This window comes from Lissotriton helveticus, chromosome 11 (genome assembly GCF_964261635.1).
Source record: "Lissotriton helveticus chromosome 11, aLisHel1.1, whole genome shotgun sequence".
Classification (NCBI taxonomy): Eukaryota; Metazoa; Chordata; class Amphibia; order Caudata; family Salamandridae; genus Lissotriton; species Lissotriton helveticus.
This window is the reverse complement of record NC_136072.1, coordinates 905,533,221-905,560,849: the sequence shown is the minus strand read 5'-3', so window position 1 is coordinate 905,560,849 and position 27,629 is coordinate 905,533,221. Positions and strand designations below refer to the sequence as shown.

Sequence of the window (27,629 nt, the reverse complement as noted above, 5' to 3'; positions counted from 1 at the left end):
CCATGACCAGCTGGGCCTAGCAGAAATTGGTTAGAATCACAACCACAAATACACTATATTCCTCTGAAATTCCGGTTCTGAATAATGTATGGATCCCAATCTTGACTGAAAAAATAGTGCAGCGCACTCTAACCAAATTTACAATCGGCAAGATTGGCGACCTATTTCCAGACGGCCAGGTCCTTGACGGAGACGAGGAGGATAGATTTAGTGAAGCTACGTTTATGGACAAATTCATCCTTCAACGGGAGCGAAGCACGCTTAGGGCTACATTTACAGAATTTCCCTTGGCACCAGTCAACTTCGGACTGTTAACCACTGTAATTTCTTCCGTGGGTAGTGCCCGACTGGTTTAAAAAATGTATAGTTCATGCATGACCGTTCCTGAAAAGGACACCAACATCAGGGAGACTTGGGAAAGGGATTTGGGGCTTCCTATTCCAGACACACACTGGGACTTCAGCTGTGCACAAATTAAAGAAGTTTCCTTAAACAGGAGACACCAGTTACTACACTTTAAATTCTTATGGAAGGTCTACATGTCCCCGGAAAAAATATACACCATCGACGCTAGCAGGCCACACGCATGTTTAAAGTGTGGCGCACCACACGCAGACTTTGCACACTTCAATTGGAACGGTGCAAAGATTGGATCATATTGGATGTTCGATTTGTGCTGAAATATTTAAGCTGATTGATGGGGATGTGGCTCTCTCACCGGAGTCTGCATTATTGGGATGTGTACTAAGCTTTCGAAAGTCCGTTCGTACAGTTACTGCAATGGCCTTCCTGCTTGCCAAGCATGAGATTGCCCTTAAATGGGGCTGCAAGGCCCCTGCCACGACCAAGGCCTGGCTCCAGAGTTTAGCCTACTGTAACACGAATAGTGATCTGTACGCCGACACCAAACCTGCAGTGTCACTTGCAAAGGATATTTGGGGCCCCTTCAAAGCCTATTTAGTGGACATGAACAGCACCCCCACTTCACAACCCGTGGACGGGCTGGTCCCCACAGGAGTGGGGTGACACTACAGGATTGGCATACGCCTCTCAGATGCACCCATTGTTATGTATATTTCATCTTGAGGGGTGGAAGGGGACTCGACCTTCTCAAATTACAGATGATTATTGTGGGGTTGGAAAGGTGTTCTGGTTACATAGATAGGCAGTTAACTATGCAAAGCCGGTTGGAGGATGGGGGAGACAATCTTGGCAAATGAATTCAATGTTCATTGTATGATTCAACGTGGAGTTACCTACTGCGGTGCGGCAGTGTACTACATATGTGAATGCTGTCTTTTTGTATTATGGAAATAGAAAAGAAAGGTTTTTTTTAAAACCTATCATTTAATCAATTTGTCGTATGGGTGTGGGTCTTATCTCTCCTAGTCTCATAACAGGAATATTAGGTTACATTTAATGAGATTACCCAGCCTCACTCCATATTATTTTGGATGTCCTGAACGCCTCGCTAACAGAAGCTATTGTTCCAAGCGAATGGAAGCACGCTATGGTGGTCCCACTATTAAAAAAGGCTAACGCTGACTCCAACTATCCTTCTAACTTTCGCCCCATTTCTTTGCTTCCATGTTTCTCCAAGATCTTGGAAAAACATGTTAACTCCCTGCTTAATTCATATGTTGAAACCTCCAATTTTTTACATGGTTCTCAATCCGGGTTCAGGGCTGTTTTTTCTACGGAAACCACTCTGTTGGGTGTGTCAGAGACCATCAGACGTCAGGTGGACAATGGGGAGACGGTGGCACTCATCTTGCTTGATTTGAGTGCCGCATTTGACACCGTCTCCCATTCCATCTTGTTGTCCACCCTGAAGGCTATTGGCGTCGGAGGTTCCGCCCTGGCCTGGATTGTTAATTTTCTTTCTGATCGCACGTTCCAAGTTTTCTCTTCCTCCTCTGTTTCATCCATATTCCCTTCCACTCACGGTGTCCCCCAAGGGTCTATCCTTAGTCCCCTTTTCTTTAACCTGTATGTGAGACCTCTTGCTTTTTTGGCAGAACAGGCTGGTCTCACAATTTATTCTTACGCTGATGACACTCAAGTCATCTACTCATTGTCTACCAATAAAAATCTCCCCTCTTCTTCTCTTCAATCTGGGCTGAAACAAATATCTGATTGGATGTTGAAGCACAAATTAAAATTAAACGGGGATAAGACTGAACTGCTCCTGTTTGGCTCAGACACCTCGCTCTGGGGCCCACAACATTGGCCACCAGAGATGGGGCCTTTACCTACTCCCACCGTGTTAGCTCGTAATCTAGGGGTTATCTTTGATAACCATTTATCATTTAAACAACACGCGGTGAAAGTCTCAGCCACCTGTACCACCATCATCAGGTGGCTGAGGAAAATTACGTGGATGCTGCCTGCCGACACCCTGAGATCTGTAGTCCAGGCGCTTGTCATCTCACGCCTGGACTATGGGAACATCTTACTCCTAGGTGCCTGCAAGGAAGTGACCAGGAGGTTTCAGGTGGTACAGAATATGGCAGTTCGCCTTATCTGTCACCTCCCTGCGAGATCCTCGGTCTCACAGCATAGGCGTAAACTGCACTGGTTATGCATCGAGAGTAGAATTAAATTCAAAGCACTCTGCTATATGCACAAGATTATGACAGGTAGAGCCCCTCATTACCTTTCTGCTCTGGTTCAGCAATACACTCCCCCCCGTACACTTAGGTCCTCCACCCAGAACAAATGTAGGATTCCTCGTGTCAACAGAGCCAAAATGGGAGGACGCTCGTTTTCGCTGTTGGCGCCCTCTTTATGGAACTCCCTACCCCAATCTCTGCGCTCTGAACTTTGCTTCCTGAAATTCCGGAAAGGAATTAAAACTTGGCTTTTTGATTTTTAACCTCCTGGTCTGACATTCTTTGTTTTCTTCATTCTGCTCAGTTTGCTTAGCGCCGGGAAACCTCCGGGTAGCTGTGCGCTTGATAAATGTAATTATAAATAAATAAATAAATTACGAATCAGCCGATTGAATTTCCTATTTATCTTACCTAGGAATGTAGCCTGCGGAGAACAATTGGCGTGGTGTCACAATATTGCCTCGCAAAGCACAAAGCATTTTATTGTATTTTGTAGTAACGAACAAGTATGTTAAATACCTTGGGCCATTACCATGAAACGCTCTGTGCACTAATACTGGGGTTTTAAATAATGAGGTTTTAAATAAAGTAGCCAATGGAGAGTCTATAGATAGGAAGAGATCTGAGTACGACAAGGGATCTTTTCCTAGTAGCTGAGCCGCTGCATTCTGGACCACCTGTAGCATATTGATCAGGTGGCCAGGTATGCCCAGATACAAAACATTGTCATAGTCCAACCGATATGTGATTAAAGCATAACTAACTGTTTTCTGTGACTGGAGTGATAGCAGAAACAAGAATTTAAGGGAGTGCAGCATAGCAAAACATAAGCCCACCACAGAAGCCACTTGTGGCTCAAAGGTCAATTGCTGGTCTAACTTAACTCCCAGGTTACAGAAAACTGTGGCCAGAGGATTTGACCAGCATTCAACCTACCACTGAAGGTGGAAGTTCCAAACAACAAGATCTCCGCCTTATTGGAACTGCATTGGGGAACGCTGATCCACATTATTCACAACTTATAGAAACAACTGAGTATCATCTGCATAAGAGACTATCTACACACCAAAGGACTCCACCAAGGAAGCCAATGGGCACATATAGATATTAAAGTAAGTCCAAACCGAGCCCTGAGGTACCCCAAAATTAGGGGCTTTGGTGGCAGCAGAGTAGGGGGTCATCCAAACTGCCTGACTTTTGTTTTATAGGAAGGGACGAATATAGGGCAGCACCTGATTCCGACTCTAATATCCTCAAGACACTGTAAAAGAATGGTGCGAGACACAGTATCAAATGCTGCTGATACATCTAGTAGGATCAAGGCACCATTTTCTCCTTGATCTAATGACATCTTAATGGAGTCAACCACTTCCAAGGCAGCCGTCTTAGTGCTGTGCCGAGGCCGGAATCCAGACTGTGAAGGGTGCAGCAGCCTATACTTCTCTGTTGAGAATTAGTCAACTGTTCCACCATTTTGGGGCATTTTCTGCTTTCATTTCAGGTGACTCCTGAGGATGTACTCGGCCTGTTGTGTAAAACATGTGTTCAGTTTGTATTACGCTGTAAACAAAGAGTCATACCTGGTGATTGAGTTTAACTAGATGTAAAAATTCAGGTTATTTTCAGCGCTAGCAGTTCTTCTCTGAATTTCCTCCATTTAAGGGCACAGTCTGTCGTAATTTCTCCTTGAACACAAGTTTTACATGCCAAAGTACAAGGTCAAGGGACACTTAACCTTTATAGTCCAGAAAGAAATCCTTTTTTTTCTAGCAGTCAATACTGAAATACATTCATACAACATTTACTGGTAAGTGGGGGCATTTAGTTGCATAGTAGAGATGACAGCTGCAGAGATATCAAGAAGTGGTCCGAAACACCCCCTTCCAAAACTGAACCTGAGGTGATGTGTGGTCATAAGCTGGCAGAGGTAAGAAAACCAATATAGGGCTGGTGCTGGTACCATATTCACATGGCAAAGAAAGTGTAGTTCCACCTCACTCTGCCATATGTGTGCCAGACACTTTGGAAGGCACTTAGCCTCTCTTTGAGTGGTGAAAGCCCTTTGGATGCAAACAATCACACAGCCATACCGCAAGTCATTGACTTAATCTATCTTATGTTTGATGCGTAGTACTTTCAGAAGTATAAATAGTGTCAAGCTTCAGCCCCACCCCACCCTGGGCATTCTGTTGGTATGGACAGCACCTACGAATCTGGCATACGCAACAGTGGACCATTAAGGTGGAACCAGGGGAAAAAGAAAAGTGGTATTACCCAACAGTACTTTCAGATTTTAACCCAAGAAATAAGTCCATAATTGCATTGGGAAAGCAAACTCCCAATGTAGCTGCTCATGGAGTTCACTTCGGTCCTTGGCAGAATGGTAATGGTTGGGCAGGTTGTTTGCAAGCCTTGGAGAAGCTAAGAAGTGTTAAAAGCCTTACCATTCAATAAAACTGGTGACATGCATGCACAAGTACCGTAAATGTGGACCACATAGCACAATAACAGCTTACCTTAGAATATGCAAGCTTAGTAAAGGCTCGTTTGGCTTCTGTAGGTTCCAGGAACTCCACAATAGCTGTGATGCCACCTTCAGGGAGCACTACTCGCCCAAGATCCCCATAACGGCCAAAAACTTCCTCCAACTCTGATGTCTCTGTGCCAGCAGGAAGGTTCTTTGCCAAGATCACAGACTTACTGCGTTCTCCGACAGCCTGAGGCAAAGCAAGAAAGAAAACCATTTAAAGGGATGATGAAAATGTCATAAAAACAAACTAAAACACATGTTTGCTAAGCTATAGACCATACACTCTTCTGCTATTGGTATACTAGAAACAAATAATAACTAGACTGAAACAACTCGATTCTGATATGCAAACTACTGCTAATTCTATCATCATAACTCCAAGAAACAAGATCCTGCCATACCACTGATACTGGCCTGCAGGATATTCGTCTCCTGTGGCAATAAAAGAGACTGAGCTCAGAAATACAAGGAGTGCTAAAGAAAAATTAGCTATTATCTTAATTCCATCTTTAAAAACTCTCATATGTTAAATTTCTTGACACCTCACAGCCTCCTCAATCACCCTCTCTTAAGAATCTATTCTTTTTATTGCACTTGACAAGAAAACATCTTAATCCTCACTTGATATTACACAGCCTATCAGACAATCACTCTTTCTTAAGAGTCTATTCTTATTCATCAGCACTTTAGAAGGTGCCACAGTTGTAACCATGCACCTGGTGGAATGCACCCCCTCTCTTCCCTGGAAGGAACACTTGGCCTTGTTGTGAAAGAATGTGATGATGGCTGATAGCCAACATAATAGTCCCTACCTGGACAGAGGTCAGCCTATTCCTATGTGATGAAAAAAAGAAACAGTTGGTCAGAGGAGTGTCGTTTGTTTTGTCTATGTGAAACGTAATCCACATGAACAGATCACGCAAGAGCTATGACTTCTCTGCTGTTAAGGTGGGATTTGGGAAGAAGGATCGTAGATTGAGGAGTTCATTTAGGTCGAAATCTGAGGGGACTTTGGTAACAAACTTTGGATTAGTCTACAGGATGACTTTATTCTTAGAAAAACAGAGATATCGGGCCACATGTACAACCGTTTTTAGCAGTTGCAAACAGAAAACCGGGCCGTTTGCAACCGCTAAATAGGTCTGCGGCATGTACTAACTCTGTTTTACGAGTCGATAACCTAGTCCTGACTTGCAAAATAGGATTTGCGACTCTCTATTAGGAAGGGGCATGCCAAGTGAGTCTCTTCCTAATTGCGACTCGCAGTGCCATGTAAGAATGTTTTGTGACCGAAATGTGGTTGCAAAACATTTGCATTTTACCGCCAATGGAAAGTTGATGGTAGACCAGTCGCAAATGGTAAGAGGTCCCGAAGGAACCCTTTCCCCATTGCAGATGTGGGTGCAAGTATTTTTTAAGAGGCGGCATGACTGCTCTTAAAAAATTCAATTGAAACGTCCCATTTTTATTTTTGAAACGCATTACGTTTTCCCTCAAGGAAAACAGAAAGCATTTTTTTTTAAACTGCTTTATTAAAAAAGCAAATGCAAAAACAACAGTTGAAGGACAGAATGTTGGACAATGTCATACTTTTACCCCCGTACAGAGATCTGGGCCTAAATCCATAGTTTTTTTGCTCACCATGCCATTCCAGTTTGAACCCAGCCATATGCAAATCAGTCTTGACCGTGTGCCACATGGGAATAGTCCAGCCAAAACTGCCAAGCCAGGTCCTCCCTGGACTGAAAACAAGCATCCTAGGACCGGTTTCGGGGTTTCACACCTGTTCCGTTTGGCTACAGCAGAAGGACCATTGGTTGTCAGTGAGGGGGAACCCATTTCCTCCTCCCATCTAGCCCTGGCTGAGGGGGGGTCGTATGTCCTATCTCTCTGTACGGTGTGTAGGAGCAGTTTGTTGCAGAAGGGCGTGGAGGGGGGCATGATGGGGGGTACCTGTGGAAAGCAGGGAGTGAGGGCCTTCACATCCTGACGTAATCTAACATAGTAAAACCGTTCTAGTGGGGTAGGAGATGTGGTGCCAGAGAAGTCTTCGCTGGTGCAAAAATTGCCCCAATATAAAGTTGCCCCCAGGTCTGAATGGTCAGTTTTCGAAGGAGCCGACGACAGCCTCCCTCTTGTGTGATCGAGAGGTCATGTCTGCCGGGAAGAGTAAGGTGGGGAGAATAGAGCAGGGCGCATTGCAGCAATCTAGCTAGAACGTGCCAGGAACATATGGTGCATTGTACAGTGGTGGAGGCAAGGCGCCGCGGAACAGCAGGGGTGCTCAGGTAGGCAGTGCATGGGGTTGGGCCATGTATCCGTCCTCTATCGCAAGATGGGGCATGTAAGGGGGGATGTATCCAATATGATGCAAAGTGAGCTTGAGCGCAAGTGAAGTATAATTCCAGAGCCGGTACCTCAAATCCTCCAGTGCCTAAGGGTCTTGTGAGAGTGTCCCAACGCAGCCTGGCTTGCTTCCCATCCCAAATGAGGTGAATAAGTTGAGTTTTTGCGGCTTTGAAAAAGTGTTGCTAGGGGAGTAAGGGATGTTAGTGAAGAGGTATAGCAGGGAGGTTCAAGCGACACCACTTCCTGGTTGCTCCATCCTGGGCAGCCATCTTGGGGAGGTTGACAGGCTAGTGTCCCCCCTCGCCCTCACTATTTTAGGGCGGGAGTCAATCGCGCACGATCATTAACCAACGAAGATCGTAGCGCTAGCGCTTGACTGTGATAAGGATTACTGCAAGCATCTATTTCGTTTTACAGACTTTTAAAACCTTTTGATTGTACTAATATGTGTTTTTAAATACATTTCTGAGCTCTCACTTGCATTCTGATTACTGCAAGCATCTATTTCGTTTTACAGACTTTTAAAAACCTATTGATTGTACTAATATGTGTTTTTAAATATATTTCTGAGCTCTCACTTGCATTCTGGTCGCTACTCCCCGGTCCACCACAGCTTCTGTGCTGATTGTTGTGGAGGGAGGTTCAAGCGACACCACTTCCTGGTTGCTCCATCCTGGGCAGCCATCTTGGGGAGGTTGACGGGCTAGTCTCCACCCTCACCTAATGTATATGACCTCTTCCTACCTCGCGCAGCGGTGACGCGCAGCGCTAGCGCCGTATACGCGCCGAAGAGGCGCCAAAGAGAAGCCAGTCTGCGCCAGTCCGCGTTCAGACGCTTCTCGCTGGCCCTGGCTTGGGAGCCGCCCAGCACTATGGTGGGTCTTCGTACTTCCTACAACTCTTTGTTGTTACACTCCCTACGTCCCCCCACCAGTCCCTCCTGTCGCCACTCTTTTCCCCCAGCTAATCTTGAACATTACTGTAAGCACTGTACATGGAGCACCCCCGCCCATACAGCTACACTCTCCCCCTGGGAGAGATTTGGAGATTGTATCTCCTCAACTGCCGGTCACTACCTAAACACTTCACAGAGCTGCATCTGATGATTGAAGAGCTCAATCCTGACGCTCTATTTTTAACGGAAACTTGGCTCCAGATGGACAATGACCCGACTACAATATGGGCCACACCTCAAGGCTATACCCTCAAGCGCCTCGACCGCCAGTCGGGGAGAGGCGGGGGCCTGGCCATCATATATAGGGACAGTTTTAAGTGTCGTGTCATTTCCAATTCCTCGCCGACCTGCGAGAGCTTACACTTTGCGCTTGATTTTTCCCCCACCACCACTTTCTCCGGTATCTTACTCTATCGCCCACCTGGTTCCCTTAACAATTTCATTACGCAAATCACGGACCTCACTGCCAACACAGTTTTGACCTCATCTAAATTCACCTTGCTTGGGGATTTTAACATCCATTTAGATGACCCCCATGATACGTCAGCTTATAACTTACGGGCCAACATGCAAGCGTTAGATCTTTGCCAGAGAGGCCATCAGGCAACCCACAAGAAGGGACATCTTCTTGATCACATATACAGCAACACCAACCTTAATGTAGAGTCCCCAGTTCCACTACCCTGGACCGATCACTTCCTGATACCTTTTACCTGGCTTTCCAACTCCTCTTCCCCTTGTGATGTTCCTATCAAGTATCTGGGCAGGAAATGGTCCTCTCTTTCTCTCACTGACTGGACAACTGCTCTCGTCCAAGATCCCCCGAGGAAGGCTACGACTCCTGCCTCTGCCTCTAACGATTTTGATCACTGGATTTCCAGCATCCTAGACCTAGTTCTTCCCAAACGCCCTTGTAAACTCATTAGAAGACCTAAAGTCGCACCTTGGTACACTCCTGCTCTAAGGTCATTAAAACTTGACTGCCGTAAACTGGAGAGAGCGTGGAGGAAGGACCATTCTTCGTCTAGGAAAGATGATTATAGGTCTGCAATGAAGCTCTACAAATTAGAGATTAAAAAGGCGCAAGCCTTTTTCTATGAAGGGAAAATTAATGCAGCAGCCAATGCCCCTAGGGGAATCTTTAGGATAGCTAAGTCCCTTATTTCACCCCCAGCTGAGCGTCCCACTGCCGAAGGTGCACAAGATCGCTGCAATGAGCTGGCTGCCTTCTTTTCAAAGAAAATTTTGACCATATACTCCTCCTTTAGCAATTCTATGGTCATCGCCCGCTCTGCCCCACACAAACCAGCTGACTCTCTGGCTCTCTGTAAGCTGGACACAATTCCGCTTCTTGATGCCTGTAGTCTGGATAGATTAATCTCCAAAGTTACTTCCGGGTCACCCAATGACCCGGCACCCCCCCGGATCCTTGTCAAGGCCTTGGACGTTATTCGCCCTGTCATCTTGGAAACCTTAAACACTTCCATTGTGCCCAAATCGGTCCCACTCTCCTGGAAATGTGCCATGGTGAGGGCACTTCTCAAAAAGCCCACCCTGGATCAGAGCAACCTGTCCAACTACCGTCCCATTTCGTTGCTCCCCTGGTTGAGTAAACTGCTGGAGAGGCACGTCAACAACATCTTAACAGACTATTTGGAGTCCAACTGTCTGCTGCGTGCCTCCCAGACAGGATTTCGTCCTCAACATGGTACCGAAACCGCTATGTTAGCGGTTACAGAAGAAGCAAGAGCTATTCTTGATCAGGGAGGAAAGGTGGCCATCATCCTGTTAGACCTTAGCGCCGCGTTCGACACGGTGAACCATGCCACGCTATTACATCGACTGGCTGGCATGGGCGTGTCGGGCGCGGCCCTGGATTGGCTTGCCTCCTTTCTGAGCGAGCGTTTCTTCCAGGTCTTTGAGGGTGAGACAGTCTCTCCCAAACATCCTCTCAGGTGCGGGGTTCCTCAGGGCTCCTCCCTGAGCCCGACCCTTTTTAACGCCTACATGGAACCTCTGCACAGGATAGTCCATCCCTTTGGTGTGCGTATTGTCACCTACGCGGATGATACGCAGCTGGTGGTCTCGCTAGACCACGCAGACGGATCATCCAACACCTTAGGCCCCTGTCTAGAGGCTGTTGCCAGATGGATGCAAGCCTCCTGTCTGAAACTTAACGGGGAGAAGACAGACATCATTCTCCTCGGAAATTCCTCCTCGTCTGTTCTTGCACCCGTCTGGCCACCATGTCTTGGCGTTCCCCCCGCCCCCAGGTCCCAGATAAAGAGCCTCGGGATCTGGCTCGACACCGCTCTTGATTTCTCGGTCCAGGCCACTAAGACCGCTGCCACTTGCTTTGGACTAATGAGGATGCTCCGGCGGGTGCTCCCTCTGCTCCCTTTCCAGGCGAGGAGGATCATGGTCCAGGCCCTGATTCTCTCCCGCCTGGACTACGGGAATGCTCTCTATCTGGGAGCACCGGCCTCGGTACTTCAGAAGCTCCAGGTCACACAAAATAGTGCGGCCCGCCTACTGTTTAATCTGCCCCGTCGGCAGTCGGCGAGGAAGGCTCTGAAAGACCTCCATTGGCTCCCAATTGCTGCCAGAGTGCAGTTCAAGGCTTTGTGCATCTTGCACAAATCCTTCCATCGTGTAGGCCCAGCGATTTTGCACCCCTTGGTTACGCCCTATGTTCCAGCTCGCGCCCTTCGTTCTGGCACCCTGCAGCTGGCTACCTCCTCTAAGATCAATAAAGCCCGGTGGGGTGGCCGCTCTTTTTCCCACTCGGCGGCCAGACTCTGGAACGCCCTTCCCCTCACCATCCGAGGAAACAGCAACCTCTTGTCTTTTAGAAAGGCCTTGAAAACGCATTTGTTTGCAAAATCCTGCTGATCTGCCCTGAGCCTGCGCTAAACCATTTAATCTTCAAGCGCTGCGAGGCCTCAGGGCAGTTATGCGCTATACAAATGCAATTTTTCATTTCATTTCATTTCGTTTGGGTAGGACCACCATTTTTATAAGAGAGGCTCTCCCAGCCAGGGAGAGGGGTAGAGCGATCCACCTGGTAATTTTCTCAGTTTTTCGATTCAGTGCACGTCCATAGTTGGCCTTCATCAGCTCCTCTCGATTATGAGAGAGGACTATAGCAAGGTAGGTAAGCGTATCATCGCACCACGTAAGTGGATAGTCGGGCTCGAATCGCGTTGTGGCGTCAGTGAGGGGATAGATCTGAGACTTCCCCAATTTATATTTACCCCGAAGAGGCAACCAAATAGGATAAGTAACCTGAGAATGGGGTTGAGACTTTCGTCCGGGTTTAGCAAATAAAGGGCAAGGTCAAATAAGGAGATTAATATTTGTCTCTCTGGATGAATGACAGCATGGTCCCGGAAATGCTGTCGGACTTTAGCGGACAGAGGTTCAAAAGCCAGCGCAAAGAGAAAGGGAGAAAGAGGACACCCCTGCCGAGGGCCTCTGGCTATCGTGAAGGGAGAGGATCTAGCACCATTGCCAATTACCGTGGCATGCAGGCCAGTGTATAACAGATTTATCCAGGCTAAAAAAGGGGCAGGGGAATCCCATACAGTGTAGGACAAAGGCAAGGTAATCCCACTACAGGGAATCGAACGCCTTAGTGGCGTCGAGAAAGATGGCCGCAGCATTCACATGTGGGGTCGATATTGTGGAGGACTGCAAATAGGGTACGCAAGTTGTGAGATGTGCCTCTGCTCGATACAAACCCCGACTGGTCGGGGAGGACCAATACGGCACAAGGGGACTGATGCACTTTGCGATCAGCTTAGCTAGGATTTTGGCGTCAACGTTCATGAGGGAGAGGGGCCTGTACGAGTCACACTGTGAAGCTGGCTTACCCGGTTTTGGTAGGGAGATGATGAGCGCTTCTCGCATAGTTTGGGGTAGGTTGCCTGTCTCGCTGGCCTCTGCGAAGACATGCACAGGGATGAATAAGTGGCAGTAGGTTTTGTAAAATTTGGCCGGGAGGCCATCAGGCCCTGGGGCCTTGCCTGATTGTAGTTGCATTATAGCGGATATGATCTCCTCGTCCTCATGATGCGCAAGAAGTAATTCTCTTTGGTTGTCTCCCAGCCAGGCTATGGTAGTATCTTCGAACAAAGTGATGAAGTCTACAGGTTGCGTTCCTTAGGTACTGTACAGTGTTTTATAAAAACGTTTGAAGACACCTACTATGTCTGGGGTGTTTCTATGGAGTTAGCCGTCCTTGTCAACGATTTCTAGGACAGTATTGGAGAAGCTAGGGGGGGGGGGGAGGCGGATCAAGGCGGCTGACGCTTTGTCTGGCCTTTCTCCTTCCCCGTAGTGGCGCGCCTGGTGGTATTTTCCCCTAAATTTACATTCCTGTTCAGCCGTCTCTTGGTAGTCCGTAAGCAGGTCTCGCAAGCGTGCTTTCAGTTCAGAGGTGGGCATAGCCTGTATCAGCAATTCTGTTTTCTTAAGCTCAAGTTCTAATTTTCAGAGTGTGTCGCAGATATCCTTCAAGACCCCCCTCCCCACCCCCACACTTTTGGCGATGCAAATCCCGCGTATAGTGACCTTAAAGGCCTCCCAAACTGTGGAATATTGTGGGACAGAGTTGTAATTTCGGGGGGGAAAAATTGTTATTTCTTGCTCTAGCTCCTCCTTAAAGACTGGATTTAATAGGGTCTGTGGGGCCAGGTGCCAGGAAATATAGGGTGGTTCCTCATGAGGCGGTGTGAGGGTGAGGAGGACAGGTGAGTGGTCTGAGAATGTGCGTGAGAGGTGAGAAGCATGTGTCAGCCTGGGTGTTAATCCTTTAGTGAGTAGCCACCCATCTATGAGCGACCAGGAAGAGTGAGCAGGGGAGAAGAAGGAGCCCTTCCGAGTTTGTGGATGAAGGGTTCGCAAGGCGTCAATTAGATCATGGTCCTTTATAATGCGGTTGAGGGTGTAATGTGCGTTGGAGTAGTGATGGGGCTCCGGTGTGACCAGTCTATTGTCGGATCCAAGGTGACATTAAAATCTCCACCCACATCAAGTGTGTGGAACCTATTTCGAGTATTTTGCCCCAAAGGATCCAAAAGAACTCAGAGTCGTCAATATTGGGCCCATAGCAAGATACGAAAGTTGTAGATTGGGCAGACAGTCGACCCCACAGGATGCTGTACCGACCCTGAGGGTCACCGTAAGATCCCATGGGGGTGTAGGGAAGCGTGCGTTTCACCAGGATGGCCGTGCCCCGGGCATAGGAGGAGTATGATGAGAAGCATCTGCAGATTGCCCAACGGGACGCAAATGTGGTGGATGTGGTGGATGCAAGGTGTGTTTCTTGTAGCATGGTGCAGTGGATATTGTGGCGATCTAGATAAGAAAGGATATGTCTACGTTTATGGGGATCACCCAGGCCGCACACATTCCATGTCAGGAAATTATGTTTGGGGGGACTCGGTCAAGCCTCCATAGCAGTTGTGCATATTGATAATGGAGAAAAACTGACGTTGTTTAGGTTGGTTAGTCAGCCAAAGCATGCATGTACTGAACAGTGTGATAAAAAGTGGTACGAAACATTTGCCATTCCCTCCCCCCTCCCACAGCAGTAGCTCAACAATGCCGTGACATATCCCCCTCATCCCCAAAATGTCCATGTGCCACACTCCCCACAGGGGAAAGTGGGACTAATACATTAACCATTTCAAACCAAGTCAGGTTAGGGTTCACCTGAGTGGGTAGTAGAGGGAGGGCAGCCATTAATCCCTTGCTTCAGCAAGGGTGCTGGGGTGGTATGAGTGGTATTCTTCACCAGTCCAAAGCGATTGTAGCCGCGTGCAGTGGAAGATGTGTTGCAGTTCGTCGCGGGGTGTACAGGCCTCCAATTAGTATGATGAAGAACAAGAGGGAGGGCCCTTCATCATGGAATATGCCACGTGGAGACTATGAGAAAGTGAGTTTCTGTTGCAGTACCCCCCTACTTTTTGCCTGATACCCGATGCACTTTTCCTCAGTGTGCCCTGGGTCCCTGCCAATCAGGAACCCAGGGCCTGTGTTCCTGCCCTAAAAACTGTACTAAAGCCTAAACCCAATTGGCATCTCTGGCCACATGTCAGGGTAAATGGTACCCTAGGTAGCCAGGGCATTGTGACCAGAGAACCTGGACTCAGCCAGATTGTGAGGTCGACCTTGGTCTGGCCTGCCCCCTGTGTATAAAATCCTTCATAAGCCGAGACTAGGTGGGGGGGGAGGTGGGGGGTTTATTTATAAAGAATCCCTAAATTTGACTACTATTGATATTGATAAGGTCGTAGGGGTTGAACCTTTTGGGTGTGTCATTAGGAGCACTCTTGGCCAGTCTCTCACTGGGATTATTTGTTATCAACCTCCAGGGGCCTTTAGTGGGCAACAGCAGCAGCTTCTTTTGGAGACCTTTACCCACATGGCCGCCACGCATTGTAGATTGCTGATCTTGGGTGACTTCAACCTCTGGCTAAATGGGTCCCTTGACACATGTCTGGACAACATTATTCAGTCATGTGAGGGTTTGGGCCTTCGTCAACAAGTAGTTAAGGCCACTCATATTGGAGGGCATCTGCTGGATCTTTTTTTTCGGAAGTTGATCAAGTGTTTATTGGGGAAGTCCTGCCCATGGACTGGACCGATCATTTCTTGATTCCATTTTTTGTGAACACTGCCAGTCTGGATAAGCGGGGTGGTAATCGGGCGAGTGAATTTGTGGGTAGGGATTAGAAGGCTCTTACACGTAGGAGGGGCCAGGATGTGGTGTTTCAGGTGGAGGATTGTTTCTCCCCGGAAGCTCAAGAGGAAGAGAACTACTCCGCTTTCTGCAGGGAAATCACCCTGGCTCTTGATTTTTTTGCCCCTCTAAAGAACCATCGGAGCAGGGGTAGACCCTCTGCCCCGTGGTTCAATGAGGAATTGAAAATCCTGAAACTTGAATGCAAGCGGGCTGAGAGGAGATGGAGGCAAGGCAACCAGGATGAGGATAAGCTTTCCTGGAGAATAAAGATGGCGTAATACAGGAAGTTGATTAATAGGTCTAAAGCGGACTATTTTGCCACCCTGATACTTAATGCCCCTAATAGCGCCAGAAGCCTTTTTAACATTCCAAATAGCCTGACCAATCCAAATTGCTCCAAAAATGTGATCTCCCCCTCCCAAACTCTCTGTGATGATCTGGCTAAATTTTTTCATAACAAAGTTAATGACATCATTGAGGAACTGGGTAGGGTCTCTCACTCTCCTGCTGTGGTGCATGTTCTACTGCTCATTCCCGAGGACACGGATGATACTAGCACTGTGGCTGCAGGTGTTAACTTGGAGGGGGGCACTACTGGCTCTCTCTCCGAGTTCTTGCTTTTGGAGCTTGAGGACTTCTGTAGATTAGCTGATGGTATTACATCTGGGTCTCCCGTAGATCCGATGCCCTGTAAAATCTGGAAAAAATTTGGGGCTGACTTGTTCCCCTCGCTTCGTCTGATTTGTAATCAGTCTCTAACCGATGGAGTGGTTCCGTCTCAGTGGAAGCAGCCATTGGTGACACCCTTGCTTAAGAAGTCCTCCCTTCACCCTGAGTGCCCTAAATTTTTTAGCAAAAACACATATAGTATCCCAACTGGTGTAAGTATTAGAACAATTAGACCACGCCAGACTCATCCGGACCCATTTGTGCCGCCGCCTTCACCCCTGAGATTCAGTCTCATGTCCCCTGATCACCGGTGGGATAAGATTCTTCCATCAGTCCTCTACGCCCTGATTTACCGGGTCTCAGAAATTTCTGCTGATGCCGTGACCCAGAGCTAGACGTCCTCTGTCCCTGTCCTACTCCTGGGCTACCAAGCTCCCAGGCTTCTCAGATTCCTCGATTGCCCAGCGGCACCTCTAGAAGAGCCCTCAACCAGCTCTTCACAGCACTGTTCTTCACCCAACCCAGTCCCGAAGATGATCCCAATTTACGCGGATCGAAACGCCGTTGACCATTCAGCCTAATAAAAGGCGCTACCCGCAATGTGGCACTAGTTACATCCAAAACAAACATGTGTGAAATCAATTGCACCCACACTGCTTTGTATAAACCACTGTATATATTTGACACCAAATCACCATTGCGCCGTTTACGCTGACCACTTTGTCACTTGCGTCGCCACCTTGCTCACCATATGCACCTTTTACGCACTAAGTACAATTGGGGTTGTATTACTTATGTGCCTACAGTGCTGCTACAACTGTAAAATACCTTCTTTGTCCAGATAAACATGATGCCCCAGGCACTTTCGACATATGTATTGAGTCTCCTTACTTCTTTTCTGATAATGTTTCTTACATATCCTCTCTAATTGTTCTAATACTTACACCAGTTGGGATACTATATGTGTTTTTGCTAATATTTACCCCAATCCCAACGTGGTTGAAGGGTCCATACTCCTGTTGTTTAGACTAAAGATGTTAGGCCCAACTCCCTCCTTCCCTCCCTGGCTAAAATAGTGGAACGGGTGATGAGTAGCACCTTGTCTAAATATGTAGAACAAGCTAAGCTTTTGGAGGAGGAGCAGTTTGGGTTTTGGCCGGCCCATGGCACTGAGACAGCCTTGGTGACCGTGATGGACGAACTTCGGGGGCGGGCAGACAGGGGTCCGGCAGCAGTACTTATTCTGCTTGACCTGTCTGCCGCCTTCGATACGGTTAACCATGAAATTTTGTTGAGACGACTTAAGAGGCTGGAGTGACGGGCTGTGCCCTCAGGTGGTTCCAGACTTTCCTGTTAGGTAAGCAGCAGGCAGTGACCCTCCCTCCCTATCAATCGGCTTTTACCAGTGTCTCGCATGGCGTGCCACAGGGCTCTGCCATCAGTCCTATTCTTTTAAATATTTATATGAAACCCCTGATGGCGGTCATCAAGCAACACAACATTAAGATCATTAATTATGTGGATGATACACAACTGATTTTCTCCTTGAAGGGAGCTCAGGCAACTTCTTTAGGTGGGTTTCATAGCTGCCTGCGGGACACGACATTATGGTTGAGGGAGAATGCGCTTCAATTTAATGCGGCCAAAACGGAAGTGCTTTATTGCGCCACGGAAAGGATTCCTTCCGCGCTGCCTAGTAATTTTTGGCCTTCCGTCTCACCCAATTTGGTTCAGCCTGCTAAGACAGTTCGCAACCTGGGTGTGACATTTGATTGTAACCTCACTCTGGAGGCGCATGTAACAAAAGTTGTAGGTTGTTGCCTGGCCATCATTCGTTGCTTACGGAAGATTTTTCCTCTGCTTCCCCCTTTGGGGCGCTCATTGATAGCACGAGTACCATACAGAATGGACTACTGCAATGCCCTGCTTCTCGAGTCCCCAAAATTCCTTCTGGACATGATGCAGAGGATACAGTCAACTGCAGCTAAATTAGTATTAGGTTGGTCAAGAAGGTCCTCTTCCTCGTTGGCCCTCTCTGAGCTGCATTGGCTCCCTTCGAAACAAAGAACCAAGTTCAAATCACGTTGTTTAGTTTTTAAGGTCTTGTATGGCATGGGTCCTACCTCCCTTCAAAGCAAGTTCGAGTGGTATGTTCCTACCCAAACTTTGCGCTTATCTGGGGCAAAACTGATAAAAATCCGTAGATTCAAAAAAGTTAGAGCAGGTGGTAGATCCTTTGGGGTCGCGGCTGCAAAGCTCTGGAACACCTTACCTTTGGAGCTGAGACAAATGAGTGATCTCCTTCCGTTTAGAAGGAGGTTAAAAACATGGCTGTTTCCCAAGATGTAGGGGATAGCTACCGTAGGGTCTAGCAGATGTATGGCATGCCGAGTTACTAGCGCCAGGATGCCTGTCAGGTGATAGTGCGCTTTATAAGTATAATAATAATAATAATAATAAAGAAGACCCCTAAGGGCTGCAGCACTTATTGTGCCACCCTTAGGGGCCCTGTACCCTGACACCCACACACTGCCTTTGCAGGCGGAGTGTCCTGGTGCAGAACTAAACAAAGAGTCAACATGGAACACATCCCTGTGTGCCATGCCCACAAACCCACTGCCATGGCATACATCAGCCACCCCTCTAGCTGGGTGCCCTATGCCAATGGTGTGGGCACAGGGGCATGAGCCCTGTGCCCCTACAGTACCCAGGGCCATTCCTGGGCACTGTAAGTGCAGTGATGCCATTAAGAGTATATGGTGCTGGGAGGTTGTCATTACGAACTCCAGAGCACCATAATGGCTACACTGAAGGCTGACAAGTTTGATATCAAACTTCTCAGCACATTAAACCCACACTGATGCCAGTGTGGGATTTAATGTAAAACGCACTACAGAGGGCATCTTAGAGAAGCCCCCTGAAACCTAACCTACAATCCACGTCTTGTCCGAGAGGCTGCCTAGGCTGCCACACAGCAGACATGTTGCTGTACCCCTAGGTGGAGAGCTCCCGCTCTCCTGGGCCTGCAACAATGCACATGCTGGGACTAGGTGCCCAGCCTCCTCCCCCAGGATGGGCAGGGGAAGCTTCAAAGGCATTTCGCCTTTGTGAGCTTCTCCAGACCACTTGCTGTACTCAGCAACTGGCCCCCACCCGTTTTAACCCTCACTCTGGCGGGAAGACTGGCGGGAAACCCTACATCAGAAAGGGGTGTGTGCCAGCCTGTGCCACTCCACCCCTCAGGTGGGAGAGGTGAGGTGATGCACGACCCCGGGCTCCGGCCATCTTGAAGATGGGAGCCCTGCCCAATCACACCTAGGCTCCTGCCCCCTACCATAGGAGAGGAGCAGGCTAGGGGTGTACCCACCCCAGGACAGGGACCCATTGGTCCCTGCCCTTGCCCTACCTGTAACGCTCCTAAATTTAGTATTTAGGGGCACCCTGAACCTTTTTCCACAGATCCAGATTACGAAACAAGAAAGAAGATCAAGGAACACGGAGACCTGCAATGCAGCTGCTAAAAAGAGGAAGACACCAACTGATTTGGCCCCAGACCTACAGGCCTGTCAACCCTCGATCCTGCTCCTGTGAAACTCTGGCGTCTCCAGTGGTCAGTAACCTCAAAAACCCCAGAGGACCTGACTGCCTTGTGACTCTGACTACCTGGGTCTCCCACGAGCAGTGGTACTGCGCAAAGCAAGTAACAAGCCCTGGCATCAGCCCGGAACCGCGAACCATGCACACTCTGCACCTGCCAAGCCTGGGCTGTGCTGGAGTGATTCAAGACCCTCCAGACGTCCCCCGGCGATTCTCACCTAGAATCCAGTGCCCAATGACCCTCCTTGATGACCCAGACAACGCCTGCAGCCACAGGACAAGGGACCCCTCCAACCGCGACCAGCAGGGGGTAAGATTTCCCGACCTCAAAAGACACCCCTGCACCCACGGCCCCCTGTGCCCAACTCCTGGGTGCCTACCTACCCTCCAAGATCCCAACTTACCCCTCAAAGTGTTGGTCGCACCAGAAGATCCTCCGTCCCCGAGCCTGCAGCCTTTGTTCCCTTTTCAAGATCTCCATTTAATAACATTGAGCGCCCGACGGTTCTAAAGCACCCTGCACCAGGAGCCCGAGTGCCCCTGGCAGTGCAACCTTTGTCCTTATCTACTTCCCCATTTGCCCTGAGCAAGTGACCAGGAGCCCAGCTCCCACAGCCGCTCCTGGCCTGCTAGCCAGCAGCCACCAACCGAAGGCCCCCCTGCCTCGCATTGGATAACATTGGGCCTAACTACCTCTGCACCCGGCTGCCCCTGTGCCACTGAGGGTGTACAAACTGTACCTACCTGACCTTGGGAGACCCCTGAGTCTATGCCCAGAACCTTAACTTCACCAGTCAAGTACTCACCTGAAAACCGATAACTCACTTTCCTTCCATAGGATAACATTGACTGGTTTGATTCGAAAGATCAAAGTGAAGTTTTGAAATGTTAAAATATTCATTTAAAATCAGCCGAATACCGAATTCCAAAGTACTCACCTGTGATCAGGAGAGAAGCCAGTACTGTACCTTGTAGCCCAGTACTGAACCGCAAAAGCAATCCTAACCGGGTTTACTAGTAACCTGAATTTTCTCCATAGGAATCCATTGTCTGCTTTTCTATGACATAAGTGTCTACTTTTTAAAACTTGAAATATTCCTTAAAAATCGTACTTACTATTGAAACGTAATTACTTACCTGTCTTAAGTAGAGATCCCAGTACTGGATTACAAAAGTAACAAGAACGTACTTTCCTGTAACCTGAATTTTCTCCCATTGGATAACATTGCTAGATTTTCACTGAAAAGTTTCCAAGTGTGAACTTTTGAAATACCTTTATATTCTTTAAAAATCATTGCAATAACTAAAACGTTTTTACTAAACTGTTTTCAGCTTGGACCCCAGGACTGAATCTAGGATCAAGTCCTGGAATTACAAAAGTAATCATATTCATTTATGTAGAAAAATCCATTGAGCTCAATGTTACAATCGTGTTTAGAATAGAGTTGCCTACTGCAACCATTGTACCTATTGTGTTTCCAAAATGTATTGCCTCTTTGCAAAGTAATTACCTGAGAGTACTTATAGCGAGAAAAGTATATTTTGACACTTGTTGGTTCTAAAAATAAAACAACTATATCTTTTGATATAAAAAACAATTGGCCTAGTGTTCAGTTCTTGAGTGTGTGAAACCTTTTGCTGACTGAGTGTGTACAACAAATGCTTTACACTGTCCTCTGGTACTGCCTTACTGCTCGACCAAGCTACCACTTTTGAGAGTAAGGTCAGCCCTGACTTTAACCTCTGTTATACCTCTGGGGTTTGTGGTCTCTATACACACTGCACCTTACTTTGGTCCAGTATATATAGTGCCACTTTCTCACAGAGACTGATATGGTAGCCACAGATCATGATAGAGTTGTCATTCCACATCCGACGTGTCGTCATCGTCTTGGGATGGGCTGGAGGTCAGTTGCCATTTTAGGTAGAATTTTTTAGGAAGTCATAGACATGTTGAGGGTTTGAAAAAAAGTGTTGTTTTCCCTGGTGAGTGATCTTGAGGCATGCAGGGAAGAGCATGGCGTATTCTATGTTCATTTGTTGGAGTTTTTTCTTCACTGGGAGAAATTTTCTGCACCCCTCCTGAACAGCCAGTGTGAATTCCGGGTATATGGCGACTTCTGTGCCATCAAAGAGTACTTTTTTGTGTTCCCTGGTGAGTCAGCAGTGTCTCGGTCCCGATAGTTAAGTAGTCTTGCAATAATAGGGCGAGGAGGGGGGACAGTGAGCGATGTGCTCTCTCTATGATGAACACTGGGGAGAACACCTCTCTGCCAAAGGCGGCTACGCTCCACATATTCCTGCATTCTGTCAGTGGCGGTGGATTCTGGTCCCCCTAGGATTCGTAAATTGTTGCGCCTGGAGCGCGATTCCAAGACCTCATTTTTTGCAGCTATAAGCTTCAGAACTTTCTCCATATACACCGTCTTCGTGATGGTGGTGGCGGAGGCATCGTCTAAGTCAGAAATACGATGTTCAGTTTCCTTGAGCCTCTCTTCATGTTGATAGCACTTGTACGCTAGGGTGTCAATGCACGCATTCAAAGTGTCCCTTTTAGTTTCAATGGAGGTTAGGCTGGATTGTATGGCGAAAAAAGAAGGCCTTCAGATCATCTATGGGGTGGGTTGAGCACAGGCGGTGGATTGTTGGCCCTCCATTTCTGTATGGGAGCAGGAATATTTCTTGGCTTTAAAGGTGAGTTTGGGTTGTTTACCATCTGTGCAGCCTATGGGAAGGTGTTGCCTTCTCGGGGGGGGGGGCAGGCACCGTTTAATCGGGCTAGAAAGGCAGTCATGAGTTCATCAAAAAGGGAGGGCGTTGATTGCCGCACACAGTGCCTACACTTGTCTCAGCGGGGCGCGATGGCGCAACTGTATGCTGGCCAAAGGTGCCTGCGGCCTCCTAATCCTGCAGGGTCAAGCCACTCCACTCCCTATACTGCTACAGAGCAGGCATAGTTCGGCAGGACGGTGGGAAGACCGCCCAGTCGTGGCAGCAGAGTTACGGGCAGGTGGGGAAGCAGTCTCGCAGTGCAGCCTCTCCCCAAGCAGTGTGTGGTATTATTGTAAAGAAAATAAGTGGCAAGTAGAGTCACCAGTGCCCCACGGGTTCCAAGCGCGCACACTCGCAATGTCTTTGGGGGCTTATGTTCATTGGCCGGTGTGGGTGATGAGAATTCCAGTGGGAGCCGGGCAAAATGGCATAAGGGCCGCTTCAGGCAGTGTCAGCAGTCGGTGAGGATTAGGTGGAAACGGCGGGAGAGCTCTCAGGCTGGCAGCGGCCCTCCGTAATCAACTTGCGCAGGGGGAGGTCAGCAGGCCGCGTGTCTCCAGCGGAGAAGAACTAGAGGGCGGCAGGTGGGGGCATCAGAGCACCAAAGCTAACTCACCAGGGCTGTAGAGGCAGGGTGCCACTCCTCTGGTACGGGCGGGTCCCAGGAAGCGCACTTGGACGGCGCTGCCCGACTTGAAGTGGAGGTGAATGGCAAACGGCACTGGTTTGGCACTCCAATAGATGTGCAGGACTTCTGTTGCCAATACTCACAGGAGCTGCGGCACGACTCCCCTGGAAGATCACCGCCAGATGTTCACTCCAGTGCCAGCGCAGATCTCTTTTCTACTGGCTGACACTTCTGGCTCTAAAGTGAAACTAACTACGCATTGCTAGGAGCAGAGGACTCATGCACCTTGTACCTTTGTTGCTGGCTGTCTTTAAAGTGCCTCGGACAATGTTTATTTTTAAGTATGTGGAAACCCATAATGCTTTTTTATTCCTTGGCACCCCCGTGTATGGTTCACACATTAGTTGATTTGTTATCACTCTATGTTGAGAGGGATTATGTCCTAAGTAATTCTGTTGGGGTTAGGTTCTTCCCGGTGAAACGTGACCGGGGGTTTGTGGGGGTAGGTGGAGTGGAAACACAATATATATTGGCAGGGCTCGACAAATCCGAAAAATTGTACTAGTCCTGCAGGTCTAGTACCATGGAAAATCCCCTCGACCTGACTCCAACCCACTTGACCTCCGTCTCTGAAAACGGAGCAAAAGTGACAAGATAACAAGATTTAAAGGCATGTTTATTGCTCATTTCCTTTGTGAGCAATAAAAATGCCTTTAAATCGTGTTATCTTGTCACTTTTGCTCTGTTTGTAAAGACAGAAGACAAAAGTTAGTTTGATTTCCTACTCGCCAGAAAGGGCGAGTAGGACCTAAAAATAGCTCGTCCTCATCCATTCTCCCTCGCAAATGCGAGCGGGCGAGTGGATTTGTCGAGCCCTGATTGGGTATGTTTGATGCTGTCAGAATCACAGTTCGATTGCAGTACCGTACCATCTATCTCAGCTACATTCACTCTTGTCACACAACAAGGTTACACCCCTTCGCAGTCATCACTCTAGTGACATGGAACATATGAGGGTTGAACAATCAGCGTAAGGGCAAACAGGTACTGCAATATTTACAAGTACATCAGCCCAATATTGCCTTTTTACAGGAGATGCATTTGTTCCCTACTCCATCGCCCGCCGTCGCACCACATGGGAGCCCACACTGTTTTTTTCTCTACAAATAGCACGTAAGCAACAGGAGTCTCCATACTGATAAGTAAGTGAGTACCATTTCAATTATCAGTGGTTCGTACTGACACTGAGGGACGGTATCTATTAGTAAGCATATTTGCGCCGAACACCGCCAGCCTGGGATTTTATCAACATCATCAGGCACAGACTGACCTAGTAGATGTGAAGGATATTTGTATGGGGGGCTTCAACATATTGTTTAACCCTGAAATGGACAGCACAGAGAATGCCCCATACAACAAGCTTCCCTCTGCGTGCTTTACAGAAGCTTTGCGATACATATACACTAGTTTATGCCTGGCGTCAGCGAACCCTCTCCAACCCGCACACACATATCACTCTACACAACATAACACTCGGACCCGCCTTGACTACTGGCTTATTGCAACCACTCTTACTCCCTGGATCAATTACATATCGCACCTTTCCCGTACACTGTCGGATCACTCCACAGTAGTACTGCAACTACATATATCTAGAGTGGGTGGGGTTGAAAGGCAGGGGAGTTTCCCGGGGCTCGCACTCCAAGATGAACCCTTTTGGATGGAGCTCTGCAACACTATTATAGAATCTTTTTAAATAAATAAAGGTACAATTGATTCCTGGGCCACACTGTGGGAAAAGGCGTAAATGAGAGGGATTGGCATTTCCAAACATGCGCAGATCCTGAGAGACTTACACAACACCCTGTCTCAAATTGAGAAGAAGCTAGCAGTACTGGACCAGTCCCAGGCACTACAACAGTCGCCGACACACTTACAACGCTGAGCTTCCTTGATGGCTGATTTTAAGGAGTCGGATGAGAGTGAAGCTCATTACCTGAGGAAGTACACAGTGGCCAGGAGGTATGGAGAGGGAGCGAGGCAGGGTCTCATAGTGGCTAGGCTGCTGCAACCCCCTAGGGGCCAATCCTACATAACCGCCTTAACGTCTTAAGATGATCAGATGGCACATATGTTACAGATACAATGGGTATTCAGAATTAAATGCTTACCTACTACACTTATCTGTATACTTCCCGAGTGACCGATGATGCAGCTAATAGAACCAGGTATCTGAAGGAAATAGCAATTACTTGGGGGGGCATTCACATTAGAAGAAATAATTCAGGCAACAGATTGTATGGATGATTCGAAGGCACAAGGCCTCGATGGGTTCAATGCGATTTTCTATAAAATGTATAAACAGCTGTAGCCCCACATCTCTTAGAACTTTACGGGGAAGCAATGGTCACAGCATACTCCCGCCCACTCTCCGAGAAGCGGTGAATATACTGCTCCTCAAACATGGAAAGGCCCCACAGCAATGTGGTTCTTATAGGCCTCTTTCATTGCTAAACTTCAATAACCAAATATTAGCAAAAATAATAGCGACCCACCTCTCCCTCCTAATGGAACAAAAAGTAACTCCTACCCAGTCGGGATCTGTCCCACACAGATCAACGGCCTTGAACCTATGCACACTCCTGGCGGTGCTTCACAGACTATCTAAATCCGTGCCATATGTGGTGGCCCCCATTAGATGCTAAAAAGGCATTAGACTCACTGGAATGGCCTTTCCTGCGTGACACATTGCGAAAAATGGTTAGTCCCGTGGGTTTCGCATCCCTTATTACGCTACTATATACACAGCCCACAGCAAGCATTCTTATGAATAGGACACTAACTGCTCCTGTCCCCCTATCACAGGGAACAAGCCAGGGATGCCCTCTGTCCCCCCTATTATTCATTATAGCTCTAGACCCCATGATACGTCATTTACAGGCACACCACCTTCACATGGGCCTGCAATTTAAACCCAGTCCGCTCCTAATTACACTCTATGCTGATATCTTCATCTATGTGCAGCACCTGAGCGAAAATATGGCATTAATCCTGAGGGAGATTATCCAGTATGAAGCCCTAGCAGGATTACATATAAAGTGGGGAAAATGTGAACTATTCCCCATAACAGCAGCGACAAGTGTTTGGAGATACATATCCATAGAGACAAGGAACAAGTCTTAGGAGTTAATTACAGCACTGCTGTGGATAAATTGAACACTCGAGCGCTGGTTACAACACCCCCTTTCGATTGCAGGCCATATAGCCATCATCTAAATGGTAGTCTAGCCCCAGTATTTGTCACTCTTTCACAATATCCCTATCCCGCTGACTAACGCGCTCTTTGCAACTCTTCATGTCACCCTCACAAGTCTCATCTGGGGGGAGGGGGTGCAGACAGCTGAGGATCAGATGGGACGCAATGGTCCTCCCCTAAGAGCATGGAGGCTTCGATGTCCCTAACTTTCACCTTTACTATTTAGAGGCACAATGAAGTTTTGCTCTGCATTGGTACTGCCCAGATACCCTACACCAGACCCGAGGTAGATTTGGCTGCGCCAACACCATTGGCAGCAATCCTGCCGGTTGGACTGCCGTGGGATTCACATGATATCCAAACTGTATCCATTAGTTGGGCCTGGAAGCAACCGATACGTACGATGGGTGGCCATTTATTGTATTCCCCAGTACTCCCTTAGATGCTAAGCCTCAGTTGAATATTACACAAGAAGCACTGGTCCAACACTCCCTTTGTAGATGCTCATTGAGCACAATTGGGGACCTCTTCCCCAACGGACATGTACTCACAGAAGAAACACGCTTTCAAACTTCCCCTATTATGGACCACTTTGTGTTGCAGCACCGGCAGGGGGCACTTAAAGCCCAGATTAAAAGCTACCCCTTAGAACCGGATAATTTCCCATCCCTGACATTGATTATCAAAGACACAGACGGGGATAATTTAATCTCTAAACTTTACCATAACAGCCTGGCCTTACTCCCTACCCAAGATGCCAAGCTGTGTGATGCCTGGGAACAGGATCTAGGACACCCCCTATCCAACTCACAATGGTTCAAATGCTGTACACCAAAAAGCGGTTAGTGTCCCTCAATCATCACCATAAATTATTACATATCAAATTCCTTTGGCATGTATATGCTACACCCGTTAAACTATATTGAATAGATCCAACTCGCTCGCCCAAATGACCCAAATGTCACTCCTCTTTAGTGGACTTTGCCCACATGACTTGGACTTGTAGTAAGATTGCATCAAACTGGGGGGATTTTTTTTACGAGTTGGCACTCATGACTCAACTCACCATTCAACCCTCCTCATTATGCTCTTGGAATACGTCCAGGACATCCCTACAACACTGCTCCAATTTGTTGCTATTTTCCTGCTTCTTGCCAAAAAAGAAATTGTTATACATTGGGACAGCAAACAATCACCCCCTAGGAATGCATAACTCAACAGCCTAACATACTGTGACACAAACAGTGAGCTCTATGCAACTATACAGCCACCCACCTCCAGACCCCATGACATCTGGCAACAGTTGTGATATATTCTCCTTGCACTCTACACCACTGCCAATACATAATCCAGGTAACCAAGTATATTGCATCTACTCGTAACCATGTCAAAAAAGAGACCTGTGCACCACAGACCTTCAAGGAGAGCACCCCTGTCTTCCTCTCGTAGATTTCACCTTCCTGATGTTTGCACAAAATAATGTACCTAAGATGACTACTTGATGTCTGTAATA

At 47.8% G+C, this 27,629-nt stretch overlaps 1 protein-coding gene across 1 annotated transcript in view; it reads right to left on the bottom strand.

Moving 5' to 3' along the window:
- RBM19 (RNA binding motif protein 19) overlaps positions 1-27,629 on the bottom strand; it is a 461,658-nt gene that overhangs the window by 312,631 nt on the left and 121,398 nt on the right. Inside the window, exon 15 of the mRNA XM_078667139.1 lies at positions 5,129-5,329. Coding sequence (XP_078523265.1) covers positions 5,129-5,329 — 201 coding nt within the window. The remainder of the gene's footprint in view (positions 1-5,128; positions 5,330-27,629) is intronic.